General features: G+C 35.0%; 5 protein-coding genes across 14 annotated transcripts; 3 read left to right on the plus strand and 2 right to left on the minus strand.

Annotated features, from left to right (window-relative positions):
• Positions 1-327: 327 nt before the first annotated feature.
• Positions 328-7,694, minus strand: LOC124405281 (alsin). Of its 3 annotated transcripts, XM_046880062.1 has the most exons (14): positions 5,699-7,694; positions 4,915-5,487; positions 4,306-4,675; positions 3,678-3,719; positions 3,247-3,448; positions 2,913-3,093; positions 2,630-2,796; positions 2,416-2,525; positions 2,124-2,335; positions 1,442-2,014; positions 1,111-1,287; positions 801-969; positions 515-697; positions 328-394 (listed from the first exon to the last, which is right to left on the minus strand). In XM_046880062.1, exons 1-14 carry the CDS (start codon positions 7,384-7,386, stop codon positions 347-349), a joined length of 4,695 nt encoding a protein of 1,564 aa, XP_046736018.1. In that variant the 5' UTR covers positions 7,387-7,694; the 3' UTR covers positions 328-346. The 3 variants fall into 3 exon arrangements, with proteins under 3 accessions (XP_046736018.1, XP_046736019.1, XP_046736020.1); XM_046880063.1 differs by lacking the exon at positions 3,678-3,719 and having other exon boundaries at positions 5,699-7,692; XM_046880064.1 differs by lacking the exon at positions 4,915-5,487 and having other exon boundaries at positions 5,699-7,690.
• Positions 7,695-8,472: 778 nt separating this feature from the next.
• On the plus strand, positions 8,473-12,802 carry LOC124405284 (nucleolar protein 10). The gene is made up of 11 exons (XM_046880072.1): positions 8,473-8,602; positions 8,709-8,754; positions 8,905-9,119; positions 9,220-9,356; positions 9,817-10,029; positions 10,186-10,414; positions 10,665-11,084; positions 11,184-11,466; positions 11,550-11,814; positions 12,369-12,465; positions 12,642-12,802. Exons 1-11 carry the CDS (start codon positions 8,537-8,539, stop codon positions 12,774-12,776), a joined length of 2,106 nt encoding a protein of 701 aa, XP_046736028.1. The 5' UTR covers positions 8,473-8,536; the 3' UTR covers positions 12,777-12,802.
• Positions 12,803-12,893: 91 nt separating this feature from the next.
• Positions 12,894-15,925, plus strand: LOC124405285. Of its 6 annotated transcripts, none has more exons than XM_046880073.1 (7): positions 12,894-13,281; positions 13,538-13,702; positions 13,859-14,100; positions 14,199-14,576; positions 14,686-14,866; positions 15,052-15,267; positions 15,392-15,925. In XM_046880073.1, the coding sequence occupies exons 2-7, from the start codon at positions 13,559-13,561 to the stop codon at positions 15,638-15,640; spliced, it is 1,410 nt and encodes a 469-aa protein (XP_046736029.1). In that variant the 5' UTR covers positions 12,894-13,281; positions 13,538-13,558; the 3' UTR covers positions 15,641-15,925. The 6 variants fall into 6 exon arrangements, with proteins under 6 accessions (XP_046736029.1, XP_046736030.1, XP_046736033.1 ...); XM_046880074.1 differs by having other exon boundaries at positions 12,894-13,160; XM_046880077.1 differs by having other exon boundaries at positions 12,894-13,148.
• A 117-nt stretch (positions 15,926-16,042) lies between these two features.
• Positions 16,043-17,666, minus strand: LOC124405290 (M-phase phosphoprotein 6). Of its 3 annotated transcripts, none has more exons than XM_046880083.1 (4): positions 17,393-17,666; positions 17,204-17,304; positions 16,459-16,777; positions 16,043-16,171 (listed from the first exon to the last, which is right to left on the minus strand). In XM_046880083.1, the coding sequence occupies exons 1-3, from the start codon at positions 17,447-17,449 to the stop codon at positions 16,462-16,464; spliced, it is 474 nt and encodes a 157-aa protein (XP_046736039.1). In that variant the 5' UTR covers positions 17,450-17,666; the 3' UTR covers positions 16,043-16,171; positions 16,459-16,461. The 3 variants fall into 3 exon arrangements, with proteins under 3 accessions (XP_046736039.1, XP_046736040.1, XP_046736038.1); XM_046880084.1 differs by having other exon boundaries at positions 16,043-16,169; positions 16,440-16,777; XM_046880082.1 differs by having other exon boundaries at positions 16,043-16,777.
• Positions 17,667-17,741: 75 nt separating this feature from the next.
• Positions 17,742-20,607, plus strand: LOC124405287 (AKT-interacting protein-like). Its single transcript, XM_046880080.1, has 7 exons — positions 17,742-17,957; positions 18,452-18,633; positions 18,889-18,953; positions 19,064-19,164; positions 19,279-19,466; positions 19,596-19,764; positions 19,907-20,607. The coding sequence occupies exons 1-7, from the start codon at positions 17,913-17,915 to the stop codon at positions 19,988-19,990; spliced, it is 834 nt and encodes a 277-aa protein (XP_046736036.1). The 5' UTR covers positions 17,742-17,912; the 3' UTR covers positions 19,991-20,607.
• Positions 20,608-20,617: the final 10 nt, after the last annotated feature.

The raw sequence follows: 20,617 nt of genomic DNA on the forward strand, positions 1-20,617 counted from the left end.
GCTAAAGTGTTCTTTTTTTCCTGTTTCTTCTATTCTAAAATCGAAGAAATCTGTAACTTTTTTATGATATGTCAATTCTTTCCTTGCATTTCATTACATATCTATTTACAAGTTATAATGGACCCTAAACATTAATCAAAGCTTTATTGGAGAATATCACGACTTGGTATCACATCGAATGCAAATAAATAAAATATATATACATGTGTTTATGCTTATGCGTCGGTACCTATATATATATATATATATATATGTATAGGTAATTATGAGCCTTCGCAACATTATTTGTGCAGTAGGCTCATGATTAATTTTATTTATAGTATTCTCATTACGTACTTCCTAGCATTCAATTACTCATACTCATTTTTTCTTGAAGAATTTGGTAGTAGCAAGCCTGAAAAAGTATATGCATATGTGACATACAGAAACCACGTGTATGTAGACATGAAAAAATTTAATTCCGCTATTCTGTCTTTCAACGAGTATACATATAAAAAAAAAATTGAACTCTCACCTTTAGTGTGGTGAACATGATCCCAAGTTCGCCATTTTGTAAGTAAGGCTCCATAAAGTCTTCGATAAAGTTGATTTCACTACCAAGTTGTAAAACACGAGCTCGTACAACAACAAAATGAAAAACTGGAAACAATTCATCCATTGTCCATAGGTACGTGGAGCCTAGCTGTCTTTGAACGACCTGAAAGTACATAATTGTTCGTTAGTTATGACTAAAAATAAAAACAATAATAGTTACAGTCTTACTGAATATTTAGATCTTTGAAAATAACAGATTTTCTTACTTGGGTCATCTGTTCGAATGTGTTTCTAATGACAAGTAACTTCTCAAGCGGAGAAAAAGTCGTTTTTAGTTGTTGCAAAGTTTCAACAGCATCCCCAAATAATTGCTCTGCATCATTAGGCAGTGGATGTTCACCAATATGATTGGTAGTAGCACTCTTCCAAAATTTCCTAAAGTCACCGATTTATATGAAATACTTCAATATTATAGATTACTAGTACCATTAGGTAATTCATGGTATTTATTATTTGACTTCTAAACAACTTCATCGGACAAACGTAAAAGTTATTATCATTATTTTATCGACTTACGGGTCTATGCCGAGAAACGCCATTAAAGTGATATCTGGTTGTTTGTTCCACTTCATTAATCTTTTCCAATAAGCATCATCTTCTTTTTTGTTATGCAATGCATATAATACAAAAAGGGCCGAATGTACACGAGGTAAAAGTATAGGGTGAAGAATAGCAGCGGCACTCACAACTTTGCTGTGGAGTAAAATAATCAAAGTAGATAATTAACGGATGAAAGTACTTTCACATTACATGAATGAAACAACATGCTCCAAAATTGAACATTTCCCTCTGTTTTCTTTTTTTGTGCTTTTGTATATTCGTAAAATATTCATCCATTTATTCTCACCTTTCTTCTGTGTCTTCTGTTTCTAGTACAAGCTCTTGACCTCCGGGTGGTAAAGCGGGAAATAATAAAGTAACCACGTAGTAGATCCTCGAGGTAATGCTATGTAACTCAGCAACTGCATGACTTAGCAATAAAGGATGTACTCTAACGCCTCCGTAAGTAGCTGTGTATGCTGCTGCCACTTCAGTCAATAATGTACCAAGAGGATGATGTAAACTTTCAAATGCTTTTATCAAATAATCATGCACTTCGTCGTAGGTTTTCAGAGTCAGACTATCCCATCCAAATTGCGGTATTTTCTCCAACTGATTGATATTACTGCGGTCTTTGTGCCTGCAACTAGTGCTACTACTGTTCAAGTCTCTCGCAATGTCCTTTCTTCGTTGTATAGTATCTTGATGTGAATTTGTTATAACAACTGCAACATTCTGCCAAACTCTTTGAGTTTCTCCAATCTTAGTGGCTGTAGAGTTATTCTTGGAGCCTGGTTCAGAAACCCCAAGTTGTTGGTAACATTGCCTAAATATTGCTTTCCACTTTTGATCTGGTGGTACGCACAGTTTGCCAAAAGATCTGAAATTCATTTTACAGGTACTGATATAATCATACACTAGCAGTGGCAACGAAAATGTGTGAAAACAGTTTTTTGCAGGTTGTAACAAGTAAGGGAACTACTACATACGTTGGTTTGGCATTTACATGGGAGCTGCAATTGGCGACATTCATGTGCAACGTAGCTGTGATTTTTACACCTTCGTTCCAAGCCCCATTCATGTTGCCTTCTATTCTATCACCGCTACTAAAAGTTAGTGTGCCTTTGCCACTGAAAACACCAGCAGATCTAAATTCTCCTTCGTAATGAGTGCCATCTTCAAATATCATCACGCCGTGACCCTGGAAATATTGCACAATATAATCATCGTTGTTTCGAATTTTATTTGAAGACGAATGAAGTTGATATACTCATTACTAACTGTCAAAATATCTTGCATGAATACTCCTTCATAATAAATCCCGTCCAATGTCACGATCAAGCCACATCCATGTTTCATATTGTTATTCCAAAACCCTAGATACTTTTCACCTGGATTAAATTTATATATTATTAAACTAAATGTGCAATCTGTGTATACACTAAAAAGACTTACAATGTAAATTGTACCAATACTTTCAGGCAATAATTCATACCAGTTGTAATATCATCCATAACGCCATATCCCTGTTTCAAGCCAGCAATCCATTCACCGATGTATATAGATGCAACGGATGCCATGAAATGGCCCTCTTTTTTTATACCGTGTCCATGCGGTAAGCTATCCTTGAAGTATCCCTCATAAATATCTCCATTAATATACCTATAAAACAGTTGACCAATACTTTGTAAACTTTAGGTTTAATTGGAAGCTTGAACATTTGGATGTGGAAATCATTGGCATCATTTTCTCTCTAGACGTCAATCAAACAAACATACTTCATTGTACCATAACCATTTTGTTGGCCGTCTTTCCATTGTCCTTCATATATTCCTTGGGTAGGTATTTCCATTTTCCCAGTACCATGCATAATTCCTCGATGAAAGTGTCCTACATACATCCGTCCATCACTCCACTCTAACTTTCCAGTTCCATGGGGTTTGCCATTCAACCAACGACCTGAGTAAAGTACCAGTTCGCAAAATAATCGTAAGCTTTTATAAATCAACATGCTTAATATTTAAAGTTCCCACAATTTATTCAGCTATGAACGAATGTTTTGAAATTATTGAACACTTATATGGTTTAAATTCAGAATACTTGGAAACGGACCGGTATACTTGGCATCTTTGTAAAGACTGTGCTTTGTGAATGAAAATGAGCTTGATCGGACTAAGGGTGGAACATGTCCCACCACTCGTAGAAGGCTGCGTTTTATTGCAGTTTGTAAAGCCTGAAGCCATTCTGTACGTTCGGCAGGTGTTGGTGTATACAATACTAGACTATCTTCCGGTGTTGTTACAGATAGTGCATTCTGAAATACCATCAAATTTATTATTATTAATAATAGTAAAAATCATACGAGTCCTTTAATTTTTTTAAATCTTAAGATGGGAAAGCAGTTTTCAACATAACAAGTTTATTAGGTTTGAGTAATATGTTCACATGAACTTGTTCGCATGCAATTTGACTTTGAAAGGAAATCAAGAATTAAAGAAGTTACTAACTACGGACTGACTATTCACAGAAATTTGCATACCTACCGATACAAATCCTTTTCTCGTCAACTTTTTCCATGCAACATGCTTCTCCCAACAGAATAAAAAAAAAGTGTATATTATGTTAATCCATACTAGAAACATGCAATAGCTGTACAATTTCGATGAGACCTTCAGAACATCACGGTATAGTTGAGAAAAATATGAGAATATAGTGCCATGAAAAATTACAACAAAATCATCTGTCATCACGAGAACATCTACAAAGGATCTGTCGTCCAATTTGCAATTACGATAGTTGTATAATAATTGAATCTGTGTCAGGTTTGAAGAATTTTGAAATCCTTTTATATACTACCCACAAAATTAATTTCACACCTATGATAAAACTTCAATTACCAGAATTATTGTGGACTCACCTCAATTTGGATAATCGAAGTACTTTGATAATGCAACCTAATTAATGAAACACGTTTTCCAGTTACGACGAAAATTGATGCACATGCACGTCAAGATATCCCTGGATAATGTAGACTACCAGTTAACGTATCACGGATAACACAGGTTTATACCACTCTGAGACAAGGTCGAATAAACGCAAACACAAAGATAATCAAGGCTCTAGTGTGAATCATTTGGATGACGAACAACGATTTTCTATTTCATTCTCTACCTGGACTGTATCAGTATCCTGTAGAGGTTCCACCCATAGTGTAGGCAACGGATGAACAGTGTGTGATGTTCCATTGACATGGATCAATATATCGGTCAACAGTACGAACCAGTGGGTAGAAAATCTTCCGCAATTTAATACCGATATTGGATGACTTCTAGATTCTCTGATTAATCTTCTATCTGGAGATCTCAACAGTTCAACTAATTTACCCGAGCTTTCCCAAAACTGTTTAGTAGTCTCAGCTTCTTTTAGCCGCCTTTCTTGCTCATCACATATTTGCTCCCATTTACCAAGTGCTTCTTGGAGCCTTTCTATTCCTAGTTTAGGTCCGTTGATCCTTATTAGACTGTGTACCATTGCTTTATACCTGTTCATTATAAATAAATCTGATATCGTTTTCTTTCAAATTTTTAGATAACTAATGGTAAAGTGAAATATCGTTAATAGTAACAATTGAATTGTTATCAAAAACAACAATTAAGCATTTACAGAGATTAAACTCACACTAAAATGAGGAAAGAAAAATTTAAGATTCAAAAATTTCAAATACAAAAGAAAAACAATCTAACTATTGTGTAATAGCTTGAATACCTATTTGCAATATACCTGTTCAGTCTGTTTAAAGGATGTTGTAAAGATAGTGCTATTATTGCTTCGTTGTTAGCTTTTTTTGATTTACTTCCTTTAACTTTGTCCATGAATAAACTAGTCAAAATTTGTGGTACGTCGATTATTCTGGCTATGTGTGTAAAACCACCCAAAGATACGACATCACATATTGCATTTAGATAATGTTTGTAAACTGTTATGTACTCCTCAATGCTTGCAACTATTACAACTTCATAGGCTTCTCCGTTATGGTCATAATAATCCCACAAACTGAGAACGTTCAAAGATGTGAAACTAATCAGCTCCGTGTAGCACTGACACAATGTTTCATACACATTGGACTCCTGAGTTGCACCCCCTTTCTTTTGAAATGGTTTTATTAAATTCTGATAAACCATTAGCATTTCTTCGAGAAATATTTGTTCATTCGTAAGCTCTGATGAGATATCACAAGCTGGCTGATTTATTATAGTACAACAACTATAAGATCCTGAACTTAAGATTTGCTTTGCACTGTATCCTACAGCATCTGGGATTTTTAGTTGTATAATTTCTCCTGTTTTTCCAAGGCTGTAAATATTTAATTGAAAGTCAATTTCAGATTATCGATGTAATTTGATGGGTAGGGGAGCAAAGGATTCAAGTGAACATTCACAGTGTTACGTAAATGTCATTAAATTCAGAGATGTTACATAGGAGAGACCTGCAACATCTAGTAAAGTATAACAAAAAAATTGGTACTGGTAAAAAACATGAATCACAATAATATAATTTGACAAACCTATATTTTCCCATCAATTGTAATCCTGAGGAGGTCATAATTAAAGTATGGTTTTCTCCGGCAGCCATATCTCTGACTCTCTCAGGCTGGGACGAAATTGGACCGCAGCTAAACAATCTGGGAGAGCTCTGATCCGTCGGTGACTGAGGTGTGACTTGGAATGAATTATTCCTCCCCCAAGCATAGGCTCGTCCATCAAGCGTCAGAGCAAGTACATGGTAATTGCCACATACAATTTTTTTGACCCCTAAATTATGAAACTTTTCAATCAAAATTGGTCTTGGCCTCTTAGTGGTATCCCCAGTGCCAAGTTGTCCATATTGAATGTCGCCCCAAGTCCAAAGTTCGGTAGAAAGCAAACTATTGCCAGCACGGACTAGTGTATTTATTCTTTCGTTCAATCCCTGTTCGGACAGTTCACGCTCCGAAGTGCCAGCACTTGATGACCATGGAAACTCTTCACAGCGAAGACTGTTTGCCAAACTAGTAGCTGTGGGCTTAGTATCTCCGGTGACGCCATCTTCCAAACCATCCTGACCACTATCTTGCGGCTCATTGTTGTCCGAACTGCCGCTCATGTGTCTGGATAACGTGACGACTTTATCACCAACAGTTTTTACCCCTTCATAAACAAGACTCGCCATATTTGACACATTTTGTTTTATTATTCTTGTTGGCCTGTCAGCGCATTCGGCTAGCAGTTCCTCACCAGCATTTCCATACGAAGACACCCAAGATAATTGCCTGGTTAAGAATTGCCTGGCAGCTTCTGTGTTTATAAAAATCACATTCTTCTTCTCTTCTCGTTGTAGTTCGATGGGCAAACCATCAGAGACATTCTCACCGTTTGTCAGAGTTTTTGAATGGTCATCGAATCGCTTTTCGTCATCAAGGAGCAAAGCATTGTCGTGATCTTTGCTAGCCGATGAAGGGGCACTGGTGGAATTTGTAGAGCGATCTTCACTCGATTGTCTCACATGAAGTCCCAATGGACAAGTGTCCGTTGATGGTTGACTAACTGGACTTAACATTACGTCACTTACACAGTGGGGACAAGAACTGACAAAGACTTCTTCCTCTAGGTCATTTTCACTATCGGTATCATCTTTCATTGTCCTTAGAATTTTTCTGACAAGCGCAACATTGAAGTTTGCTCCACATGCTACACTGGATACAATCCGACCATCAAAAAACGTTACCTTCTTAGGTTCAGATGTCTTAATGTCAATTTGTGGCTGGTCTCCATTGGCCCAGAGTTGTCCATTTTCGGCAATGAATAACATTGCATTGTCGCTGACTGCAAGCGATTTTACTTTTACAGATTCATTATCCGCTTTGTAGCCATGACTACAAGATTTAGGCTCTTCTCTCAGAGTGATGGTTTCGACAAGCGTCATATCACTTGGATCTATTCTAAGGACCTGTCCAGCATCATTGACAATGAACAAATAGTCAGAGTTAGTAGCGATGTCCATGGCGTAGAACTGAACTCTTTTAAATATCAGTAGTGGACAGGTTTCGGATTCTTGATGTCTGGCAACAATTCCATGGTAGAGATTATTCGTGGTAGTAGAAACGAATACATGATCCTTGACAGTTGCCAATCTGCAGATCAGACCACTGGGTTGATCACCGAAAGTATATGATATCTTCTCAGGACCTTTCCACAAATACATATACCTCTCCATTGTTATGTTAGCACTTTGCTGGACTGTGGCTAACCTCCAACGTGACGTAATATAGGATTAATATCTCGATATTTATTTTTGTCATGATAATGTCCACCATTGTTCGTTTTCCACAGTAATCTGACGTTTCGCGGGACTTGATTTACTCCGTATCATCATTTGAGATACGACCTTTCACTACGGATAAACACATTCGATGGTGATGTGAATTACTGTGTGAGGAGGAGGGGAGGGATTGTGACAGGGAATTTTAAGACACGCCTACTTCTCTTCTTTTGTGACCTTTTCAATAAAATCCCGGTGGAAGGATGAGATAGTTCTCTGGAATTCGATAATTTTATCTACTTACGCAGATTGCAGGGTCAACGGTAAAGGCTTGTTTTCACCCGACGCAGCCTCACGCAAAGTCTGACATGAGCTTGGCCAACCACGACATTCAAAAAAGCTCGAGGTATTTTTCCGCGTAGCTTGAATCAAAGAACTCTTTGGCTTGAATTTCGTACACGTGAAGTTTGGAAAACGGTAAAAATATTCACAAGAGCTAATGATAATCTACGAGCTATGGTTCAAAAAGAGGAAGAAAAGATGGTTCTCTAAAGTTTATAAACTTTGCAAAGCTTTTTACATGGAGGCAAACGTATAAACACTGATGCGAAAAATATTTCACTATCTGGAATGTTGCGCCAAGATTCGTATTCTTCTGGAAATTACGTAGTATAACCTATCTATAAGTTGAATATCATTTTAAACGGCTCGATCGTTAAATGTTTTCATATAATGCTTTGAATCCTCACAATTTTTCTACAAAAAGCTCATTGTGTTGAATAACGTCGCAAAAATGTGTGTATGAAAATCATTTAACCAATGATTTTTTGAAGTGCATTCTTTATGATTTTGTTGCACAGAACAGCACAGGACTAAAAGGACTAAAACGACAATTAATATCTTGATTCGTATTGAGATGCTTTGACATCACAGCTAAAATTATCTAAGATGATAGATAGCAATAGATGGTGACTATACGGGCCCAAGCTTTTTAAAACACGTGTAGCCCATTTGAGGTTATGTTACGCCAGTTGCAACAGAAGGGAGCAGACAGGCCTGCTCAGCTTTTTCTATTAAATTTGGACTTTATGTGAACATAAATAAAATGCAGGTCTCAGATCCTAATAATGTGAAAATCTACAACTTGAGTGCGGGAAAATCTCTTCCCGAGGTAAGGCTATCGCATTTTCAAGAGATTCATACCATTTTTAAGGTTATGATCCGCTAACTTTCATTAATGTTTTAATATTAAATTCAAACAATCAATTTTTTTTTAGTGGTTATCAGAGAGAAAGAGAAGAAGTTTACTGAAAAAAAATGCAGGTCAGTTACTTCGAAATATATATTTATCTACATTGTTACAAAGAATATTATCAAATAAGTCTTTAGAATGGTCGAATCTTTTTGATTAATACAATGGCAAATGGCATTGCAGAGAAAAAAGAAAATTAAATCATTTTATTTTACTGACAGATATCAGAAGACGCATCGAACTTATTCAGGATTTTGATATGCCTGGAGTTAGTACGTCCGTGAAAGTTTCCAGAGATGGCCAGTACATTTTTGCTACCGGCATATATAAGCCAAGGGTAAAATGTTTTGACGTCAACAATCTGTCACTCAAATTTGAGCGCTGCTTTGATTCTGAAGTTCTCACATTTGAAATTTTGTCTGACGACTACAGTAAGGTGATTATATAGTGAATATCCACTAAGTAAAAGAATCGATAACTCACTCAGATGATTTATAACAACACCAACTTTACATTCTTATAATTTTGCGTTTCAGTTAGTATTCCTGCACTGCGATAGATATGTTGAATTTCATTCAGCGCAAGGTAAATATTATAGACTTAGGATACCCCGATTTGGAAGAGACATGCAGTACCATTATCCATCCTGCGATCTATTTGTGGTTGGTGCTAGGTGAGCTATGTTTTATCGTATAGCAATATAAAAAATATTTGTAATTCTTGTGCCAGTCAATAATGATACGAAATATTTTAGTCTTGGCAGTATAATTGCACACGCTCAACAAGAACATACTTCTCAATGATTGAGTTGATTGCGAATTTTCAAACGTGTGAAGTAAGCCGGAAAAAAGCTTAGTACATCAACTGTCTGGTTTTTTGAAAGCATAATCAGGTCTGAATCTACAGCTTCATCATATTGTATTGAAACAAGTTTACTACTAATTATACAGACAGAGATCGCTACATAGATTTCAAGGATTATAAATTTAGAAAAATAACAGAACAATAGACTTCTCATGAGCTGTGATTTGGCAATTTTAAGTCAAGCTGGATAGAAATTGTCTCAATTTCCAGAAAAGTTACACTCGCGTTGATTGGTATAACTCCATGAATAATTATTATAATAATTCTAGCAATGAGATCTATCGACTGAACCTAGAGAGGGGACAATTTTTACAATCATTATTTACTGAGGCCTCTGGCATAAACAGATGCACCATAAATCCTATCCATCATTCGCTAATGATTGGTACTCAGGAAGGACGAATCGAAGCCTGGGATCCTCGTACGAGAAACAAAGTCGGAACATTAGACTGTGCGTTTCATTGTGTCACTGAAAATACCCAGTATGTATATGGCAATAAAATTTTCATACTTGCGTACATGAAGTTGATATGACGTAGATATTCTGTTCAATATTGAAGTTATTGACAACTTTTATACTACTTTTACTATCATTACATTTACCCAGGCACATTTTACTTTACATCATGTATTTTCAGACTTGAAGGATTCCCATCCATTACTGCCCTCAAGTTTCAGGATGCGCTGACGTTGGGCGTGGGTACCGCTACAGGTCAAGTATTACTCTACGACATTAGATCAAATAAACCATTGTTGGTAAAGGATCACATGTATGGATTACCAATCAGAGATATCGAATTTCACAATCAGATGGGTATGATTTACTCTATGGATAGTTCTGTTGTTAAAATTTGGGATAAACAAACGGTAAGTTGCTGCATTTGTACTGAAATATTGTCTCATTTTCAATTGTGAAAAATCTATACTGAAAAGCTGCGAAAGAAGGCTGCCAAAATTATTTACTTCCAATTAGTTCTACTCAATTCTCAGATAGTTCACCTAGGATTGAAGGTCTTAAAATTCTTACACTTAACATGTCTTTCTCGTTAGAATAGAAAACATACATGTAGAGTGATACCTAACAGCTGTACTCAATGCATGTCATATTATTTTCCAGGGCAAACTGTACACCTCAATAGAAGCACAGGCTGATTTCAACAATATGTGTGTTGTTCCGAATACAGGAATGATGTTTATTGCTAATGAAGATACTAAATTACAAACTTATTACATACCAAGCCTAGGACCTGCACCTAGGTGGTGCAGTTTTCTCGATAATCTTACCGAAGAACTTGAAGAGTCTAACTTTGATACTGTTTATGATGACTATAAATTCGTTACTGAGAAGGAACTGGATGACTTTGGACTAGCTCATCTTAAAGGAACTAATTTACTCAGGGCATACATGCATGGATATTTTATGGATGCTAGGCTTTACAGAAAGGCTAGAGACGTAGCTCAGCCATTCAACTTTGATGAATATCAGAGGAAGCAGATAAGAAAGAAAATTGAAGAGGAACGTACGAACCGAGTGCAGGTACTAACATTAACACACTTGACATTTTCAATAATTTTATACCCAAATACCCAAATAAGTACTGTTTCACATTTGGTGGCATCGAATTTTTTCACACAGGTTTCAAAATTGCCATCAGTTAATAAACGCCTAGCACAGAAATTGCTGGATAATGAATTAGACCCAAAAGCGAAACGGAAAACACCAAATCTTCTCAAAGACAATCGGTTCAAGCCATTATTTGAAGATCCAAACTTTGAAGTGGACGAAAATACTGAGGAATTCCGTTTGCTAAATCCTGTAGTATCGCAGCTTGCCAAATCTAGAAGAATAGAATTGAACAAAAAACTTGAGGCTCAAGCTCGATTTGACATAGCCAGAGAAGAAGAAAATGCTCTTGAAGGTAATATTTTTTCTGTCTATACTATTTACATTGATGATAACTTCTAGACAGGCTACTTTCAACATAAAATGAAATAATTCAAGGTAAACCGAGTTCGGAGGAAAGTTCATCGTCCGATGATGACAGTTCGGATGATGACAAAGGCTGGGCTAAAGAAGTTCAGAAGCAGCACAAATTAATAAAGAGAGAGACGAGACAAAGAGAGTGGGAAGAAGAAAAAGCGCGAAGAGAAGAGAATCATGAAATAGAAGCAGTAGATCCATCAGAGATCAAATCCGCTAAATTTTTCAAACTCAAAGAAGGCGTAGAGTTTACGGGTATCAGGGCCGTCAGACAAAAACAAAACAAGTAAGAATCTTCTGTGGATGTCCAAGAGAATTTATTGAATAACTTTCATGGTATCAATGCAGGGGGCAATTTTTCTACCTCTCTATCAACGCAATCTCAAGCACAAATAGCGATTTGAGGAAACTGAATTTCATGAAAACAATTAAATTATTATTTATATGCGTGTTTGCTTTGGCTCGGTGAGATTGACCACATTGTTTTGTACAATATATTTTTTTCTTCATTAGAGAAATCACTTGTTATTTTTATTAGTTTATTTAAACTCATTCATTACTGATTCTTCCTAAGTTAATTCTATTTACTATTATTCAAATCTACAAATGTGGTTGAAGCCTAGACAACAGAGGAAATCACTTACAATTAGTGCTATTCCCTCCATGTATCGCTTTTACTAATCATGGCATCAGAAAGTTTCAGATTTATCTTCAACGTGTAAAATATAATTAATAATATAACATTTTTATATAATATTCAAGTTTTACAATGTAAAAAACACATTATGTTTGTAGCAAAGTAGATAATTTATTGATATGAATTATTACACTTAATTACAGAGCAAGCCTTGGCCAAAGATTGCAAGCTGAAGAAGTCAATAATGTCAGAATGCTTGGTTCGTTGGGAAATAGAGAAATGACATTCAGCACTAAAAAGGTTTGTTGACTAAAATTATCCAGAAGTGAGAAAGTGATGTGTATCAGAGTTCGAAACCAAGGAAATGCAAGGTTCAGTGTGCAAATCATATTGAATACTATTCGATGTATGGATCAATATGTACGTTGTTTGAAAAGGTGAATATTACAAAATAACTTGTATAACATTTGTTACAGCTAAAAAAATCAGGCGGCTATTCAGAAGAGAAAACATTTAAGCATCGTGAAGAGCGTAAGCGACTGTCTCGTCCAGCCGGGAAAATCGGTAATAAATTGAAGCCGAAATTTTGGAACGGCAAAAGAGTTGTATAGGATCGACAAACGAAAACAAAATGAAAGAAAAAATCTTTTATACTTACTTGTAAATAATAATAGCATAAAACTGATTCGTTGTTCCCTGATCATCTTCACAGTCTAAGAGTCATTTCCTTCACAATTGTATCGTGCTACAATTCTACCATACAAAGAAATAATAATTACTATCACTCACAAACAAATTATATCAACGCTTGATTATACTGTATCACGACTCTCAGAGGTGAAACAAGTCATCAGAAAATACTCTTATATGTGTAGTAAATTATCGTGCTAGGCCGTATTTGATACTATAGGAATATTTCCATATACACGTATGTTTCAAAGTCTAGAGCTATATGCCGCTCTGCTGGTAGAGGGATGCCTTTGGTAAGTCCATGGGTAAGTCATACACTTGTTTGTTTACATTCTCATATGGCACCAGTCTCTCATACAATACTGTACTTGATATATACTTAGTATTGCATATGTCAATTAATACGTCATTACAATAACGTAAAATGTACAACAATTGAAAATTCAACTTTATTCTTATCTTAATTTTTTTTTTCTCACTCTTCAAGCTATCCTAACTTTAAACTTAGTTGTCATGTGTTCTTGGTGCTTCATAAAAATTTTGAAATTGTGTTAATGTCGAAAATGAAAAAGCATCACTGTGTTTTAGTTTAGAAGTTCAGATCTGAATTGACATAGATTGTGCATTACCTGTATAACATTCTTATATTAGTATTCTAACTACCCTTATATCACGTTTTTAGAATAGCTAAAGTAAGGAGGATATGATGCTTTGCTGGCTGCAGTCTAGACAAAGCTCAGACAGAGCAGTGAGTTCAAAAAACCAGTGCCCTGGTCCGAATGAGAACAATGGAGACCCATTGCGTACGTCGACACCATCGATTCTATCAGAATTAGAAAGTGCCGAAGTAAGATTACTTGCTTTACTGATAAAAAGCCGGAGCTAAAAGTTCATACTTAACTTCAGTCACCGCTATGTGTCCATTGCTATATTATTCCATCAGTTGCTGCAGAGTATATCCACCATATTAATAATTTACTCTTCTCTTTGTCCTTGTAAATAGGTTGGAGAAATTACAGAAACACCAGATTATGAAAATCTCAGCATTTCAGCTGTCCTACATTATTGCAAATGCAAAATATTACGTCCCTATTTAAGACTGCTCGGTGTAATGGGATTGAGACCAACAAGTGGAGATGATACAGAGAGCTCGTCTTGTTATTCAATTTTTGCCAATTTACACACCTGTCAAGTTATTATATTTATGTGCATTGGATATGTTCTTCAGTATATGGCTTGTTTTAGGTAAATTTTCTGATTCATATAGTGATTCTGGAGAACGCATTTATTGACTTTGCTAGTTGTTTGAATTACTTCACACATTTTCTTTTTGTCTCTATCAGGCGCGATCGTGGGTTTTGCTATACATTGATGCGAATTGATTATGAGCTAGTATCGAATGCTACCAAGGAGTTACAGTACGAAAGAATATGTTACGGAAATATAGCATTCAGCTACGCGATACCAAGTATTCTTCATCTCAGTGCATATTTGTATGCAGTTTATTTATTTAGAATACGGGAGAACGAGCAGCTTCAAAACTTGATGGAAAGAACTTTTCTCATGTCTTCAAACCCATCAGATCGTGGGAGTCAGAGGAGATTAGTTAGAATACTCTGGTTGTTCATTGTGCTGAGCATTGTATGGATGATCATAGCTCTGATCACTGTGAACATAATGATGGCGAAAGGAATCATTGTATTTCAATGGCTTGAGTCTAGGTAAAGAAACGAACCCAACAAGAGTGTTACACGTAGGAAAATCTCCAGAGGAATCAAGTTTTCATTTTTTGATCAAATTTTTTTTTCACAAAATTACATATTCTTGCAGTCCGGACCAGTTGAAGACTGTTTTAAAATTTGTACTGATCATTTGTACCCTATGGCACGATATGGTTCAAGGAACGATTATAACAAGTTATTGCTTGCAAGGACAACTATTAACATCACATCTATACTTTCTACGAGCCAAGTTGCTCCAACATATATTGGCTCCGTTAGATTGGATGAAGGTATCTATGAATAAATTTGTGTAATACATGCACGAAGCTAAATTGACAGTATTTAAGAATACCCTATGAATGAAGTATTACAAAATTGTAGCCATTATTTTATTCTTCCTTTTATAAACATAATTTATGTAGATAGTACTTTATGATGGCTTTGTTTAAATACTGTTATTAAATTGTTGTTATAGGAGATTAGTGAGTTTAAAAAATTATTGAAATATTTCAACGATGATTTTGGTCCGACAGTATGCATATATACTGTGGTAAATTTTTCGTGGGCTGCAGCTGGTATTTTGTGGCTACTGAAATACGATAATATAGATGTACAAACCAGTCCAATTATTTACATTAGTATTATAAACGTGTCTTTGTGGGTCGTAATATCATTAGCCCCTTTCATACAGGTTCGTAACAGCTTACACCTATAATACCTAATCCATTTAATTTTCGGAACATTACAATCAGGGAAAGTACCCTTATAACACTACTGAACAGTTATGATATTTTCATTCTCTATTACTTATTTAGGCAGCACGATTAACTTCAGCATGTTCAACTATTCAAGGAATTGGGCATGAAATTCGTGTACGTCCATTCGTGTATCAGGACACACCAGGATCGGATTTGGACACGATTCTACTATATGCATCTTCATTAAATATGTGCGCTAGATTATTCACAGTACCTATAACTGGCAGGTATTTGTGTTTGGTATTAACTGTTGGGAGTATTGTTATCTTGACCCTAGGGCAGTGCCATTTTTTATCCAGCTTATAAAATTCCAACTGAAAATGTGTTGAGAGGTTCAAGTTTTCAACGTAGTATAATAAATACATCAGAAAGAATTGTGGCCAGAAAAAGAAGAGAAAATGAGTGTAAAATTTGTTATATGAGTATTAATTTCCTTTTAATTTACTGTTCTGAAAATTCTTAGTGTTAAAGTCATTTAGTTTTGTGTTCATATTTTATTGCATTAACATTGGGAATTTCAACTTTACAATATATTAAATAAAATAGATCAGGTAGATAAATTGATTTGTGTCATTATTATTTATACACTATTGTGGCAGCACTTTGGATTATTTTTTAACAGGCATATGTGTACAGGACTATATTTAAAAAATGTTGATACTTCATTCCAGTTTCACAAGCATTTGGTAAAAATATTCTTGTACTGGATATTGATGATGAAATTAATTGGAGAAAAAAAGTTTTGATTTAACAATAAATATTAGGAACGATTAGACTAGGTGTACATATTGGTTGGAAATTCGGGAAAGCATGAATTTAACTCAGGTAAATCTACCTGTGGAGAAGAGGAAAAAAAAAATAAGCAATATGCGAAATTCGAGCTGCATACAAAGATAATAAAAATGTGGGTTTTCTATGCTCTTTCAAGTTTTAAACCCGATTTCAAACTATGAAGCTACTAAGTGCCCATATACATCCACACAAATGCACACGCAGACATGTATTTACAAAAGTGAATTTTTTTGTAACAGGAATTTTCAACTCCTGATAAAAATAAGAGACGTATAACAAGCTCATCTGTTTTCTTTATCCAAATACAAACCACATTTAGTATACGATCATCTTTTTTAATCGGATGGTTTTAAAAATTTTGGTTTTTTCTCTACAGGTTCTATTTCGATGCTGTCATCCCTTACATATTTCTTGTTTTCATGTTTAGTCCTGAATTTCTTTGCCATTGTATCTACTGCCGAGGATCTGTAATGCTTTGCCATCTGTTCATCAGATATTTCGGTCTCATTCTGTTTCTGAGTCAAAGCTTGCTTAGCTTCTTCTTCTAATTCCATCAGTCTCTCTATCTCTGGATTCATACCGCGAAAGCTCACTCGACCGTCAAGCAAACCTTCACAAAATACAAAGCTTGGCTCAATGATGAATTTATCCCTATAACAAGTATCGAAATTGAATGAACCAGATATCTAAAAAAAATAAGATCTAAATGATTATGTTTGTATTAGAGAAATTGCCTAGCAGTAATTTGTGAAAACAATCCAATAAAGAAGGAAACAAATCTGCTGCTTAACGATATAAATATTGATTCATCAGATTTCAGCTAATCTTCCCAAATATTTTTCATTTGTATCTTATGATTTACATTGATTGCAGCTATCACTGAATGAAACGTGCGTTTTGTCAACTAGTATTTTGTTTATTCACTATTTACGTACTAATTGATTTTATTAGTATTCAAGTCAATTGTATCAGTGCCATTTCCAAAAGATATAATTACTGTAGGATTTTTTTCAGTAGAAATTGAGACTCCTTGAAAGTGGAAAATATCATTTGTTGCCAACGAATTTGTAAACTTACGATCCTTTCTTCATCTGATTAGTCAGCTGTGCCCCAAAGTATTCTTCGCCTTCTTCTTGAAACAGCTGCTTTTCCACTTTCTCTTTGGTTCGTTTCATGAACTGGATGAAAAGGATTAAACAAAATTGGGAGATATGAAATGAAATAATCTGATAAAAATATGTAAACTATACAAATCTCGTCTATTACCTTCATTTCCAAAATACCTTTCGACAATTTCGTTTTGTTGACTTCTCTTGCAGTCATTTTTAATGAAATTATGGACGTGGATCGGCGGTTGTAAAATTTCTTGCTTTCAGACTCAAACAATACGTGATTTCAAGACCAAGTATGTTTTGTGAAGAAAACTAGTAAATACGAGGCAACCAGTAAACTGCAGCAAACAATTACGGAACCCAACCTAAATCTTTGATGTTTTTGGTTATGTTTCATTTTTCCTAACAAGCATGGTACTCACACAAAGCATGGACCCCTACAGTTAGATGGAGCGAAGTGAGCTAGGAAAACGCTGACGTTTGGATCGTTCAAAGATGATCAAATCGATCCAATCTCGAAACAGTGACTTAACTTCAGTTCTATCACAGATGTCAGATGAGTTAGGTAGTTTATTAATAAATGTTATAAACCTCTTGATTAATATTTAATTATGATTCTGTTTAAACAGTTCTATAATTAAAAGTTTAAGATCACAAAAAGACGTATATTATTAATGATCGTAACGATGTCATCAAGATATACAACGACCGGGATTAAGGTAAACATAATAATTTATCTCCAAACTTCTAACCAACATATTTTACCAAAATAAAGCAATAACGACCATCTGCAATGATAACACTTATAATAATAGGGTATCAGTCATGTGTGTGTGGTTTCGGATAGTGATGGAATAATATAACTCATAAAAATCTAGTAATTGCTACAAAAAATGTCAGAAACAATCTAACACGTTTGGATAGGATACAGACAAGATTTCTGGATAGACCTTTACAGATTCGATTTGTATCTGTCCGTGTCTGTCAGTATCCTGTAAGTATCGTGTCAGAATGTGTCCGATCCTGTCGGGAATTTTTAGCATTTTTAGTATGGCATATTAAACATTGAACTTCTCCTGATTATACCTGTATGACTGTCGTGAGTCTAGGTTAACTTGCATCTAGTCACTCTGCTGTGTGAATATCTACACTCTCAAGTTTGTTAGTTATTTATGTGAATTTTTGAAATTTAAAAAAAATTTTACCTTCAAAGGGTGAAGGAGATATGGGCGACGACTTCAGGCAGCAAGGATCGCTCAAGAAGTTATTGCCATCCAATAGTAACGGAGAGACGCAGCTTGCCATGTCCACTAGAATAATCGAGAGACCGCCTGCGACACACAGTAACAAAGAATATGCTGTGTTCTTACAAGAGTACATAATTCTTTCTGAATAGTAAGTTGAATAGTCCATCTACTTTTTCACTTGTGTGTGAAATAATGACGTTTTTAATTTTGATCGACCATTAAGTCGCATCTTGCAGATAAAATGTTACATTGCAAGAACTTTGTTTCTGGCGCAGGTGCTTTAATTCTAAGCACTGAATCATTCTGGAAATGCTCAAAATTTAACAATAATTTGTGATGTAATCGATTTTAATTTTGTTTAGTATCGTCGATAAATCTGTAACATTGAATAATTTTGTTTCAGTAACATGATGCAGAAGCAAGATCTGAAAGGAATTTACGTGATTCCCTCTGCAAATAATTCGTTTTGTAAGTTAAATCATGAAGTTTGCTTTGATTGTGTGAAATGTCATCCTATTTCAATACTTCCAGGATTGATTGAAAACAGTTTGTGTAAGTGTTGGCCTTTTTCCTTGCAGTGTGGTTTGGAGTTTTCTTTGTTAGACAAGGAATTTACCAAGGTGGAGTATTCAGATTCACAATTACTTTACCCTCAACTTTTCCTGACGGTGGTTGCCCGGTAAGTTCCATAAATCATTCAGGCGAGTTACGTTGCTTATTATGTAATCTGTATCATATATAGTTATATTTGTTTTCTCTTTGTAACGTTGCTAACCATTTGATTATCTTACAGAAAGTTAAATTCCAACCAAATGTATTTCATCCCTTATTGAAGGTGGATACTGGAGAGTTAGATACAACATGGGAATTTCCAGAATGGAAACGAAACAATAGAGTTTGGCAATTAGTGCAATACATTGTCAAAGTGTTTTCAAAAATCGATTCAAAGATGCCGTCCGTTAATGAAGAAGCTCTGATGCTGTAAGAAAATTATTGTCTTCTGATATGCCCTTTTCAAGCATACTGATTATAGTCATTACTAATGTATTCAGAAATTCAAAATTTCTATTGAATGGTATGTTATTAATTTATCTGTATATATTGTTTTAGATTTACAAGTAACGTTGAAAGTTTCCAGAAACAAGCTAGGGCAAGCGTTACAGAGAGTTTGAGTCAGCTTTACGATCCACCTCCAACTGACGATCCACATTACATTACTTTTTCCCCTTATGACAGTTCATTGCACGATGGTATCAAAGAGGAGATATTAAAATCAAAGGTAATTTTTAACTTGTGGTTTTTGAAAAACATTATGTCTATATCAGCAATAAGACACCAAAGCATGAAACGTGAAGTTGTTATATATGAAATAAAATCAACAGCTACTGTAGATAAAGAATTCAAATTTTGGTTAATTTCAGAAGGAAGAAGAAAATAAAGTGCTTGGATTTTCTTGGGTACAGCCAGGTTCGCTTCAGCCTTTTTCAAAACCAGAAACAAGATAACAAAAACTTTTTAACCGTGGAGAATCATTGTTAATACGATAGATGAGGTATGTTCAAACCTTTGAAATTCATAATTTTCGACATATACTGATTGCAATCGTCATTTGACAAGAGATAAACAAATGGTACAATGTACGACTTAATATTTTTCTATGTATGTTTATAAAGACTTAACCAATTTAAATAAGTAAATCTTTAATCAAACTGCCGTACAGTTTTGGATAAGGAATCCAAAATTTTTCATACATGTGTGACGTATCAGAGTTTATATTTCTAAAAGTATAAACGTATATCTCTAATTTATGCTAATGTCTCAGAGTAGGCCCCATGCTAAAATGATTATATCACAGAAGTCCGATGGAGTGTTATCGTTATTAATTTTAATATTTATTACGCATGATATAATTCGATTGACTTATAGGCTCGTGCACTATTACGTAGAATAGGTATAACGAATTTATAACTGCTCCTTTGTAAGGTAATGGATATATAAAAAAGGTGTCATCGAATATGTTGACTGAAGACTGTTAAACGTTAAAATGGCTTTTTATGGCTCAGGGCCCAATTAGCTGCTGAGTACTGGTCACAAAAATTTGCCCAGGAGAGGAGTAATATTCTCTCTTCAAC

The sequence above is a fragment of the Diprion similis genome, chromosome 4, assembly GCF_021155765.1.
Source record: "Diprion similis isolate iyDipSimi1 chromosome 4, iyDipSimi1.1, whole genome shotgun sequence".
Lineage (NCBI taxonomy): Eukaryota > Metazoa > Arthropoda > Insecta > Hymenoptera > Diprionidae > Diprion > Diprion similis.

What these genes read in the sequence shown, in the direction of transcription:
- LOC124405281 (XM_046880062.1), bottom strand. Translation starts at nt 7,386, where the DNA reads ATGGAGAGGTATATGTATTTGTGGAAAGGTCCTGAGAAGATATCATAT. An exon ending in CGAGAAAAGGATTTGTATCG is followed by an intron (nt 3,449 to 3,677) that starts GTAGGTATGCAA and finishes ATGGTATTTCAG; the next exon opens with AATGCACTATCTGTAACAAC. An exon ending in CATGTAAATGCCAAACCAAC is followed by an intron (nt 2,015 to 2,123) that starts GTATGTAGTAGT and finishes AATGAATTTCAG; the next exon opens with ATCTTTTGGCAAACTGTGCG.
- LOC124405284 (XM_046880072.1), top strand. Translation starts at nt 8,537, where the DNA reads ATGCAGGTCTCAGATCCTAATAATGTGAAAATCTACAACTTGAGTGCG. An exon ending in AAATTTGGGATAAACAAACG is followed by an intron (nt 10,415 to 10,664) that starts GTAAGTTGCTGC and finishes ATTATTTTCCAG; the next exon opens with GGCAAACTGTACACCTCAAT. An exon ending in AGAAGAAAATGCTCTTGAAG is followed by an intron (nt 11,467 to 11,549) that starts GTAATATTTTTT and finishes AAATAATTCAAG; the next exon opens with GTAAACCGAGTTCGGAGGAA.
- LOC124405285 (XM_046880073.1), top strand. Translation starts at nt 13,559, where the DNA reads ATGATGCTTTGCTGGCTGCAGTCTAGACAAAGCTCAGACAGAGCAGTG. An exon ending in CAGTATATGGCTTGTTTTAG is followed by an intron (nt 14,101 to 14,198) that starts GTAAATTTTCTG and finishes TGTCTCTATCAG; the next exon opens with GCGCGATCGTGGGTTTTGCT. An exon ending in CTCCGTTAGATTGGATGAAG is followed by an intron (nt 14,867 to 15,051) that starts GTATCTATGAAT and finishes TTGTTGTTATAG; the next exon opens with GAGATTAGTGAGTTTAAAAA.
- LOC124405290 (XM_046880083.1), bottom strand. Translation starts at nt 17,449, where the DNA reads ATGACTGCAAGAGAAGTCAACAAAACGAAATTGTCGAAAGGTATTTTG. An exon ending in AAGGTATTTTGGAAATGAAG is followed by an intron (nt 17,305 to 17,392) that starts GTAATAGACGAG and finishes CTTTTCATCCAG; the next exon opens with TTCATGAAACGAACCAAAGA. An exon ending in AATCAGATGAAGAAAGGATC is followed by an intron (nt 16,778 to 17,203) that starts GTAAGTTTACAA and finishes TACTTGTTATAG; the next exon opens with GGATAAATTCATCATTGAGC.
- LOC124405287 (XM_046880080.1), top strand. Translation starts at nt 17,913, where the DNA reads ATGATCGTAACGATGTCATCAAGATATACAACGACCGGGATTAAG. An exon ending in TACATAATTCTTTCTGAATA is followed by an intron (nt 18,634 to 18,888) that starts GTAAGTTGAATA and finishes ATTTTGTTTCAG; the next exon opens with TAACATGATGCAGAAGCAAG. An exon ending in CTCTGCAAATAATTCGTTTT is followed by an intron (nt 18,954 to 19,063) that starts GTAAGTTAAATC and finishes TTTTCCTTGCAG; the next exon opens with TGTGGTTTGGAGTTTTCTTT.